Source organism: Girardinichthys multiradiatus, chromosome 1, assembly GCF_021462225.1.
Source record: "Girardinichthys multiradiatus isolate DD_20200921_A chromosome 1, DD_fGirMul_XY1, whole genome shotgun sequence".
Classification (NCBI taxonomy): Eukaryota; Metazoa; Chordata; class Actinopteri; order Cyprinodontiformes; family Goodeidae; genus Girardinichthys; species Girardinichthys multiradiatus.
The window spans coordinates 35740344-35752673 of NC_061794.1; the positions used below are offsets into that span (position 1 = coordinate 35740344).

The 12330-nt window shown below is 37.7% G+C and overlaps 1 protein-coding gene across 2 annotated transcripts in view; it reads right to left on the reverse strand.

Moving 5' to 3' along the window:
• Window positions 1-12330, reverse strand: part of scube3 (signal peptide, CUB domain, EGF-like 3) — a 172145-nt gene that overhangs the window by 89497 nt on the left and 70318 nt on the right. For both annotated transcript variants that reach the window (XM_047351044.1, XM_047351127.1), the window contains exon 4: window positions 6540-6674. In XM_047351044.1, coding sequence (XP_047207000.1) covers window positions 6540-6674 — 135 coding nt within the window. The remainder of the gene's footprint in view (window positions 1-6539; window positions 6675-12330) is intronic.

The window sequence follows — 12330 nt, forward strand, 5'->3', positions numbered from 1 at the left end:
TCTGTAGGATTCAAGCCTATCTAAGGAACAAATATGGCCATAGATGAAGATTGATTTTGTATAGAGTTCATGATGACATTCACTCTAACAAAGATATCATGACCTAAATTATGTCCTTAGATAAATATGCCCACAGCATCATAGGTTCTCCGCCGTACTTGACATAAGGTCCCTTTCAACATATCGTTAGCCTTATAGCACAATTGCCCAAGTCATAGTTAAACATTTTTGGAAAAGAAGAAAAAACTAATTATTTAGCAAGCACATTATTTTTTTTATTGAATTTGTAACAGTAAGCCAAATATGACTTAGGCAATTATGCTATGAGGTTATGATGTTCAATCTTTGTTTTATGCTTAACTCACCCGAAGAGTTTGTTGATAAATTCCCAACAGTATTTAGCAAATGCCACACATGTACTGGCATGGTTCAGGAACAACTGGTTGGCATGTAATAGTGTCTAATGGCTGTTATGGAGACTTGGTGGCCCCAAAATGCCACCTTTGCTGCAGTTCTATAACAGTGAGATTTGAGATTCTTTTACCTCGCTTAATATCCTGTTCAAAGTGTGAAATGGCAAGATAAGCTTGAATCCTTGTCCAGTCTTGTTATTTATTTACTGTTATTAATGCTCTGACTGTAGAGAGGGGCAGTACCTATTTTCTTTTACATAATTCCTGGCTAGATTAACACTAATTTTCCAAACCTGAATGTCATCTTCTCACAACTTTTCTACTTTGAAGAGTGGCTAAGATAAATGGCCTTTCTGAAAGTCATGGTTTACTAATTAAAGGTTCACAGGTACTCTAAACAAAAAAAAAAAGAAAAAAGTCTAATCAACTTTTATTGTGTTAAACCAATTATTGCTTATGATGGGAATAAAGGTACTCAAATAATGATACTGTTGTATTTTTCATATTTCTTTATTCTAGGGCTTTTACAGATCATTAGGGGCACCAATAAGTGTGGAGGGTATTGAATGACATCCTTATTTCTTCACTGAAAACTCTGCTTTCTGTTAATGCATGTTCATCTAAACTTTAAAGACATAAGTGCACTGACCTATTAAAGCTTCGTGCAGCAACAAAAGCTAAGAGTAAAGCCTTGGTGCTCATGCAATCAAAGTTTTCTTTTTCCCAAATTAGTTTTCACCCACCTGATGACATTACAAAGTCCTTGTAAGCTGCTCTGCAGCTTAGCTCACATAGAAGACTTCCCTTTTGTCATACTGATTAGATGTGAGAGGAAGTTTGATCCAGAGAACTGTTTTTGCAAGTAGTTATTTCTTCTGACTTCTTTAAGCTGCTCTGTTTCACAATGAAGACATCACACAGATTAGTTGTCTTTTGTAGCCATTTAGTCACTTGTTAAAATCATATTGTGGGTGAATTACATCTTGTCTTTTTATTTTCAGGCAATGTTCTGCTTTATAAGAGTTAGCAGAATCTTCAAATATTCAGTTTGCACAAGCCTCCAGATTTTTAGTAACCCTCCCACAGGGCAAAAACATTGGTCTTCCCATGCAGTCACTGCACCACAACAGACTGTAAAAACTGATGCTAAATATTTGGAATAGCATCTAGTTGACTTGATTTAAATATGCTAGATCCTAATGTGAATAAATCTAAGATACAAGGCCTTGCAAAAGTATTAAGACCCCTCGAACCTTTTTAGATTTTGTTGTGTAAGAACTACAAAGATCAATGTACTTCTTTGGGATTTTTCTGGCAATGGACCAACACAAAGTAGTACATAATTGTGAAATAGAAGGAAAATGCTACATATTTCTTTATATTTTTTTGACAAATACAAAACTGAAAAGTGTAATGTGCATTAATGTTAACATTCCTGGTATTTTCCTTATTTAGAATGAATGATTACCCTTTAATTATTTTGTGAACATGGCAAGTTTCTATGCTTCCTCAAACACAAAAGTCAATGCATCCAAAATGGTACAAAGCAGCACCATAATCATGTCTTGTAAAATGAACTTGATCACAAATTCATTTTTATACAGTTCTATAAATGATTATAATTGCTACTTTAATATGATGTTAATCATATAATATTGTTATAGCAGTTTGTACCGTGGAAATACATTTTAATGGAAAATAATAATGGAAATAATTTTTGCATAGAAATCTGGTTAACTTTTATTATGGATCAGTTTGCTCATTATAATTCTTAATTAACTGTGTGTTTTGTTTATTGTGGTAAATTTTTCCATAAAAAAGCAACATCAATACTAATTTTTAATGTTTAGCTGAAGCCTTTACAGAACATCTGGATTTATACTGATATTAAACCGGATTTTATTTAGGTTTATCAGAGTACAGGGGGCTGAATACAGATGCACAGAACCATCTTTAGAAAAAGTATACTTTTTGTTATATTTTACAATTATCCAGTACTTTGTGTTAGTCGATCACATAAAATTCAAATAAACTAAAAAAAAAACCCGCTGTGGTTGTAATGTAATACAATGTCAACATATTTGAGGTTCTGCAACAGAACAAGCCCAAGTTAATTCCAATCTGCAAACGGCCTTTCAACTGCAGATTGACAATATAAGGCATGTGTTTTTTATGATGCAGCTAACCTATGCATGTTTTCTTTTTTAGTATTCATAACTGAAAGCAAATCAACTGAACACAAAAGTCACTATAAGTGACTTGCATCAGTGCACACTGGATGTTACTGCCTGTTTTTTTGGTTTTCAAAAAGAAACAGGATAGACATTATGGATGTGTTGGTTGAGTAAAGCTAAAATCTCTGAGTGCCAGTGTTCTGGATTTCATCTCAGGCACAAATGTTACTGTCGTTCTCCTATATAGCAGAGAAAATACATCAGATGTAAAGCAAAGGAACCCTCCTTTATTTAAATGGCATTCCTTTCAAGCACCAAGAACCTTGACCTTCCTGAAAAGCCTATTTTTTAGGTTGGAGATGTTTGAAGTGAATAAATGAACTGCTATGTTTTTGGCCAGCTACATGGTGAAGAAACTCATTTGGCCAAAGTTCCACGCAGAGGGGAGGGGCAGATATAATAAGGGACAGGCCAGCAGCAGCCTTGTCATTAGCTGGAAGACTGGAAGACCCCTGCTGCCTAATTGGCACTGGCTCCCTCCGAGCAGAGGCTCTGTATCAGCAGGGGAAACAGAACTGAGGCAGCAGGCGCTTCTATGACCAGCTCTGAACTGCGTCCAAAAAGACCAGTACAACTTGCGATGGAACACCTGAACTATTATTGTAAAAAATGGAAAGCTGATGTCTTTTTCATGATGACAATAAACCTCATGATCAAACTGCAGCCCAGGCTTTGCTCTTTAAGAGGTGGGTTGGCAGGATGCAACAAAGGTTGTATTAAAAACCTGAGTGAGGGCATTAAATAGTTTTTCATTTTTTGTGATTTTTGATATTTAGAGCAATTAACTCTGCAAAGTTCATTTCTAACCACTTCCATTATCCTTCAGGCACACACTGTTGTAATAAGAGCTGTAATAATAAGCAGATGAGTGGCTGTTCTGTCTGTTAGCCTTTCAAAAATCAGGAAACAATAAATGGGCGCCTATCTGATGAATGCAGGAAGCTTGCAGATTTATAGCAGCTTTAATCTTTTGAATTCAATGGCTCTCATCTGGGAACAATAAGGACATAATTAATATTAAAATGGAATATTAACAGGAACTGAGGACATTTATCACAAACATAAACAAAAGAAAGATTGAAGGAACTTGGTAAAATCGGACTACAGCTCTAAATCTGTTTCTGATAGCACTAATGTGTAGTAAGGCTTGAATTCTCATGGTTGAGCTTTTTACTCCATTAAAATAAACAGCTTTTATGAAATGTAAACATTGACACTTCAGTAGGCGAGACAGAGCTCATAAATTAAACTTCCAAGATCCTCATTTCATAATATAGGGGAGTCACGAGCATCACAATTTAATGAGTCCCCTTACGAGCAGTTAGCTTACAAACACACAAGAGAGATGAGAAAGACTAGGATGAGAAGACACTCGGATCTTGCTGTGTAAGTCTGGGGTTTATTGAACAGGAAAAACGGTGTCAAATTTAGAAAAAAGATCCAAAACAAAGCTTAGTCCGATGGAACTTAGGAACTTGTAAAAGCCTCCGTCAGATAATTACTCCTCAAATGAATGTGCTGTCTGACGGTGAAAACAGCTGTTCATTCTGGCTGCTACTGCTTTAGAGGAACACTCTAAGGTCCCATCCAAGCCGAATAGGGCAGTCAAAATGCAAACACAGCAATTCTACCCTTTTGCAATTTCTACACTTTTGCAGTATAAGTATTAAAACTTCAGAGATTGATGGATGGATGGATGGATGGATGGATGGATTTTTCCAGACTGCATAGACCATTTCCAGTATTTCTAATGCAGTATCTCTTATATCTGCTGTTAGAAGCTATCGGCCTCCTGGCTATTCTCTAAACATAAGGATAGGTTTACTGAAATATAATTTCTTTTTTATATGGTGTTTGTATTTATATCACAAAGACTGGCAAGAACAATGAAAAATCTTGTAAGCAAATAAATCCAAATTGGAAGAGAACAAAATACACTGTCCATAACAAAAAAGATCATGTGGATCGGCTACAGTCCCCGTGTAATCCAGTGCTTCATATCCACCAAAGAAATTTCCTTAGACATTAAAAATGTCTGTATTTCTGTGCCGCTGCCATGTGAGGTGAGCAAGCCTCAGAACAGGTTAGTTCTTTTCCTGTCACGTATCCATCCCACAGGAACACTCTATAAACAAGAGGTGTGTCTGCCCTGGGCTACACCTTTAATTGTTTTCACTGTTCGCAGTTAATATGCTGCCAAGTGCTAGATAGGTTCAATTTGAAAGGGTGGGTGGAAAACAGAAAGGTTTATTCCTGTTCCTCCTTTCTTCCCCATTTCCTCTCTTTGAAGATTGGAAACCTAATTTTTTTAGTAAATCTTCCCTTTAGGCCTGTTAGGGCTAATCACATCCTTCATTCATGTCTGTACAACTCCTGAATATCTGCTTGTTACATAAAGACTTAACAGCATTATTATCATAAAATGTATCACAATAATATCTGAGATAAGTGATTATAGCAATCAGAAAACTCTACACTAAAGACATGACGCACTACTCAACAAAGAAACCACAGCGCTGTAAAAAAGTGTGCTCTCTATTTTTCACACCTCACTGTTTTAGATCAATAAACTAGTTTTAAAGTCAGAAGAAAATACCCTGAGGGAATACAAAAATTTTTTTTTAAACGAAGATTTCATTTAATAATGAACAAAAGCTATCTAAACCAACTTGCCTGTATGTGAAAAAGTAATTACTCCCTGGCTCTAATAAATGATTGTGCTGGCGGCAGCAACCAGGGTTTTAGAACATGAACAGCTAGTTTAAGCTATATTACAGCATCTCATTTGGGTTTAAATCAAAACTTTGACAAGGAAACTCAAAAGCCTTAAATTTTTTTATCCTTTCAGTGGTGGAATTGCTGGTATGTTTCAGATCATTGTACTGCTGCACAACCCAAGTGTGACTGACCTTTAGGTCCCAAACGTATGGCCAGAAATATTCCTTTAGAATTTTATAATAAGAAGCAGAATTGTGGTTTCAGCAATAACAGCAAGTCGTCAATGTCCTAAAGCAGAAAATCAGCCCCAGACCATCACACTACCACTACCATGTTTGGCTGTTAGTAAGATTATCTTTTTTCCAAAATGCTGTGTTCTTTTTACACCAGATGTAATGTGACCTTCAGCTTCCACAATTTTTCACTTTGGTCCTGCCAGTCAATAGAATATTTTCCCAAACGTCTTGGAAATCGTCATAATGTTTTGTTGGCAAATCTGAGACAGGCCTTTGTATTCTGTTTAACCAGCATTGGTTTTTACTTTCAAACTCTCTGAGCCATTTTTGCTTAGCCTCTTTTTTATTTTTGAATCATGAACATTGACCTGAACTGAGGCAATAGAGGCATGCAATGCTTTAGATGTTTGTGATCCTTTGTGACCTCATGGAGGAATTGTCGATGCACTCCTGGAGTAATTCTGATCGGCCAGCGACTCCTGGGAAAGTTATTTTTTGTGGATAACAGCTCTCACTTCAGTTGTCTGAGGTCCTGAAGCCTAGGAAATCACTTTTTAACTCTTTCCAGAAAGATATTTGTCAATGTCTTTGTTTCTTATCTATTGTCTTGAATTTCTTTAAATCGGGACATGATGTGTTAGTTTTTGAGATCTTTTATTCTACCTGACATTATGAGACACATAATGTCATTTCTATGATTGAGTGATTTCTATTTTCTGCAGACCAGGTATTAATTAGGCATTGAAGGTGCTGGAATCAGAAAAATCTCAATAAACGAAATTTGTAATTAATGTGGTTATCTTCTTAAAATGTGTTTAATTATCTATTTTGTTTAAGTGTGACAAAACAGCAATAACTGGACAAAGCTGTATGGGAACAAATACTTTTTACAGCACTGTACTCATGAGTAAGTGTGTTTGGATGTGCATGTGAATAACCTTTTGGCCTCTGGATGCATGTATGTTGGTTGTCACTCAGGAGGAATCCTTCTCTGCAACGGCACTCATAGCTGCCCATCATGTTGACACAAATCTGTTGGCACCCGCCGTTGCCTTCTGAGCACTCGTCCACATCTGCCAGGAAACACAAACACACACACAAATTAATAAGAACAGTTCAAAACAGAGCAAATGATGCACAGAAAATCTGTGCGGAGGTTGTCTGAAATCAAATCGTGACTTGTTTCATAGCCCAAAAAGATTATGCAAACGTGATTTTTACATTAAAGGACTCCAATAGAATCTCGCTGTCAATTGGTTAAATAAAAAAAGTTCAATGAAACAATTAGAAATCTTTTAAGTTGCGATGTGAGAGCAACAAAAAGTGAAAGAATTTGGCCTTAAGTGTCTGAAGAGCTTTTTTCTTTGTGACACAGTCTCCAGAGCTCCATTTAAAACCTCCAACTGTGCAGCACTAAGCTATAAAAATGCAAATGCAGCGCAATCCCCTAAGAGAGGGGAAACCTGATCCACCTGGGCCAGAGTACCTGTTGATGACGAGCGTCTGTCAGCCCTGTGACGGGTGGAATGCGAGGAGAGGGAGGAAGGAGAAAGAGGGGGAGGAAAGGTTTAGATCTAATGAAGAGTGGGACTTTTTGGTTTTGTTTTTTCAAAGTCGGTGGGGGAGTGAATCTAGATTAAGTATGTGCAGAGTGTTTAGCAAAATGTCTCCTGAATCTCTGTTCTGCCCCCAAGCAAGAAAGGGACACTTATTATAAGTGATTCAACCCCCACAGCAACCACTTAAAACAATAAAAAATAGTAATAAAAAAATAACAACAGAAGATCTTTTTTAAATATTTGCAAGTGTTCAAAAGAATGAAGCAAAACAAAAAATGTGTCTATTTTCATCTAAAACCTACAAAACTATTTATCATAGCCACTAATTTTCACATTTTGTCCAATTACAAACACAAAGTTTGATGTATTTAATTGGGATTTTATTACGTGACAAACCAAGACAATGTTGAACATAGGCGTAAAGTAAAAGGAAAAGAACACATGATCTTCAACAAATAAAAGCCTGTAATGTGTGGTGTGAATTTATGTTCAGCCTCCTTGAGTCGGAAACACCTTTCAGCTGCAAGTCTTTTCAAGTATGCCTCGAAGAGCGTTGAACATTTGGACACTGAAATCTTTGCCCATGTTTCTTTGTAAAATAGCTTAATCAGATCAGTGGGCCTGTGAAGATCAATTTTAGATCTTACCACAAACTCTCAGTTGCATTTAGGTCTGGAATTTGACTGAGTAATCAGGGTTCAGGGTTGTCCTGCTGAAAGATGAACATCTGCCCTAACCTAATGTCTTTTCCAGCCTTTGAGCATTTTTTTACACTATTATCGTGTATTTGGCTACTTGTACCTTTCCAACAACTTTGTGCAGTTTTTCGTCCCTGCTGGAGAAACATATCCCCATAGCATGATACTGCCACCACCATGTATAATTGTGTATCTCCTCCAGTGTTACCATGTGCCTCTTGACTGCTTCTCTGATTTATGCTTTACTTGCCCAGCCTGTCACTTTAGGTCGACAGCCAAGTCTTTGTAAATTTGCAGTTGTGTCATACTCATTATTTTTATAAGCTTATCCTACTTTAAACTTCTTCACATCTTTATCCCAGTTTACCAGATCACCGACAAACCTGGAAGAAGTTCATTTCAGCTGCTTGTATCTCGGATCCCATTCTTTTGGTCACGATGAATATGTCACGACCATAGGTGATGGACCAGTAAATTGAGAGCTCTCTTCGGCTCAGTTTTTTTTTTTCACAGTGACAGACCAGAGCAACATTGAGCTTACAGCAGATGAAGTCCTAATTCATCTATCAATCTCCTGCTCCATCCTACCATAACTTAAGAACAACAACCAAAGATATTGCAACCCTATACATCACTAAAATAAAATAAAAACATCTGCTGTATACGCACGTTTTTTTTTTTTGTATTTTAATTATTATTGTCATCCAAAACTAATCTACTGTCTATTTGTCCAGCCTGAGAAGGCCTCTGGGTCAAGTTTCCGTTCTGGAGAATTCTCAGCTCAGGAGGAGTCAGAAATGAAAAATCACTCTTTTTGTTTTTTTTTTCTGTTTAAAAGCTCAATTAATCACTTCATTACCACACATATAGCACTCTAAGAAGGAAAGGTTGACGAGAAGGTCAGTCGCAGGTATCACTCATGATCCTCAACAGTTTGCCAAATCTCCTCCTGTTTACACATTCCATCAGCAAACCTGTCTCTTTCCAGCTAAAAGCAATGTGTCATGTCTGTTGAAGCTGATGGGGAAAGTGCCAGTCTACAGCCAGGTGAAGAAGAGCCATCTAGAAATAAAAGACAGTGAGACTGACACAAAAGGAAAGAGGGAACTAGTTATGGTCTCGTTTCTCCATCATAAGAGTGGCAGCCCTGAGGAGAGGACCATGGAACTGACGAAAACTGCCAGCAACCTGCAGCTGCACCTTTGCAGATAAACTGTGAGAAGGTACTAACAACCTCCAAAAGTCGAAGAAATATATCCTTACATATACGCATTAAGTCTCTGTCTCCTTTTCCTTTTAACATAATCACAAACTTAAAAAATTCAAACATAAACACTCCACATACACTGCAAGTTTCAACACTCAAAATGAGATACACAGCCAGAGTAGGACCAAGGGGAATTCTCTTTCCATACCCTCAGCGCATCAATAAAGGTTTCATTTCCTGATTCCTTCATCCCTCCAAATGAGGCGTCGGCTGTCAGTAGATCTCCCTTGTTTAAATAGCTCCCATAATTGCCTGTGTTGTGTGCTGGGCAAGGCTGGCGTCCAAACCAAATATTTCCAAGCGGAAAAGGGTTCTGGCATGGCTTGAAGAAGTGCTCATGTTATTTGGGCTTAAAACAGTTTTTAAAAAATTCACTAGAGGACCGGGAAGAAAGAAAAAAACATTTTAATCAAGTTAAAAGGACTGTCTCACTCCTGAAAAATGAGACATGCCTGTACTCTATCTAACCTTACTTCACTTGAGGAGACGAGGGGAAAAGGACCATTCAAACCCAGAAAGATTAAGAGATTGGGTGTATTTGCGGAGGCCATGTCCGCTGGTTTCTCAGATAGCCTTGCCTGTATATATAACATTTGGCCTTGGGCAGAGCTTTAGAGCCATGTAAACAAGGCGGTTGCCTTACAAAAACTCCTAAACTCTTATTTTGGAGAAATACTCAACTCTTTCATTCTCTCTCTCTCTCTTTAAAGGTTTCACTGACATTGAGGGAGTTTATAGCTGACTCCAACTGTTATTTAAGGCCAGAAACTGAAAAACTGCAGCTATCTGTCATCAAAGCTGTCTATGCATCCATCCCACTGCTTGGTCTCTGTCTGCATCCAACAGAAATGTCTCTGTGGTGCAGACAGACCAGAGGCAAGGAGGTGAGTGGACAGACACCAGCCTCCCCTGGCACTTCGTTTGCAAGAGGTGAAGTTTCCATTACTATGATCAAAAGTCCTTATAATTACATGCTGAAGAAAATGTTGGAGTGCCCAGAGTTTTCTCCAGCTTAATGGAGTATAGAGAAATAACCACTGCCTGGCCACCACTGGTTGCTGCGCACTTCCATTCAGTTGCCTGAAAGAGTGTTCCTACACTTCAAGAAAGACAAATCTGAATATTTGGAAATATTTCTGGTTGCAAGAAACAGTAATGGTGTGGAAACTAATGGGACGCCACGCATAACTCTTATTAAGGTAATGACATGTTAAGCAGGTGACTGCAGGCTGGGTACTTGAGCAGATAACAATCTAACTATTTAAGTTAAAGAAAATATTAGCTTGTTATACAGGGCAGCAAAATATTACAACATTCAAAATGAAACCTAATACTCAATATAGCAGGTGTTTATTCAATAATTTAGCTTAAGTCAACAGATCAAATTCAAAATAATAAAAAAAAGTAGCAAAAGGTCTCTAAGACAATGCTGTGATATGTACCTCAAAATGAATCCTGTGAGCCAGTTTCTTTGTAGCGTTTGATGGTTTTGCGACTGAACTTGGGGACACATTCAAAGTTTTCCCAATTGTTCAGACTGACTGACCTTCATTTCTTAAAGTAATGATGGCCACTTGTTTTTCTTTACTTAGCTGCTTTTTTCTTGCCATAATACAAATTCTAACAGTCTATTCAGTAGGACTATCAGGTGTGTACTGTATCCACCTCCTGCACAACACACCTGATGGTCCCAACCCCATTTATAAGGCTTGAAATCCCACTTATTAAACCTGACAGGGCACACCTGTGAAGTGAAAACCATTTCAGGTGACTACCTCTTGAAGCTCATCAACAGAATGCCAAGAGTGTGCGGAGCAGTAATCAAAGCAAAACGTGGCTACTTTGAAGGCCCTAGAATATAAGACATATTTTCAGTTGTTTCACACTTTTTTGTTCAGTATATAATTCCATATGTGTTAATTCATAGTTTTGATGCCTTCAGTGTGAAGCTACAATATTCATAGTCATGAAAATAAAGAAAACTCTTTGAATGAGAAGGTGTGTCCAAATTTTTGGTCTGTACAGTATATATATATATATATATATATAAAACCACCGTCCCACTAATATAGCGGTCCACTGGAGATTTTCCCGTTTTTGAACAAACTTATTTTTCAGGTTCAAATGTTTTTCGTTTGAACAAACTTTATGGCTCCAATTTAGCTCCATATGCTTCCAGCACAGCCAGGAAAAGGGGTAACAGCGGACTTCCCGTGACGTCACTGTTTGAATAAAATCCCGCTTTCGCAGAGATTCTGTCTCTTCCACACTGGTCCCCTACGGACCTGGATGGAGGGACACAGCGCGCTAATGTCTCTTTGCTGGCAAACAGACATAACTCTTCAAACTGGATCCAAGAGTGTCATACTTTCACGCGATCATATGCACTAAGTTAAGTACGAATGATTTGCTGTTTGTGTATCCGGTATTCATTCATGAACGGGGGTAATTAAGGTACAAGAGTTGCTTGACTTTTCTCTCTGAGGTCTACAGAATCAAACTGTGTTCTAGAGAGTTCCCAGCAGAAACCCTGTCTCTACATCGCCGAGTGGAGCAGTTTTCCCTGTCTGAAGGAAGGACAACGGGACCACATCACCGTAGCTAAATCAGTTACGTGCAGTTTGGCAGGCCGACAGAGCGAGCTGCCTCTCCCCACAGCTACGGAGGTTAGCTGAAGCTAACCCTTTGTTCACTGTGGATGCCTTCTCCAACTTCGTCGCCCGGGCAACTTTTCCTCAGCACAGTTCACATAAGAGGTTAGGTGTGGGCAGAGAGAAGTAATTTAGAATGAAATAATCTAAACATTATTTTTGTGTTATGAAGTTTGGTTTTGTTTGTGTTGAAACTCAGCTATCTTAGTGCTAGCAGATTATCTGCTCAGCACATGTGCTCAGTTTGTGTGTTCTGTTTTTTCTTTTTAAAGTTAAGACAAATTTTATTTAAAGGGTGATTTTAAACAGAGATTGGCCATAACACGCCATCTGCGCTTATGCATTTTAACCCCTTTTATTAGTGGTATTTTAAAGGTATATGTGTGATTCTGATGATAAGCTATAAGCTTCTTTTGTTAGCTTTAACTGCTAAGAACACAATGTTTAATTAGCTGCCTTTATTTAGTAAAATAATATTTAAAGAAATATTATTCTGAATAAGAACCAAATCTTTTTGGAGAAATGGGCTTATCCAGAAGGTTGGTTTTATTCAG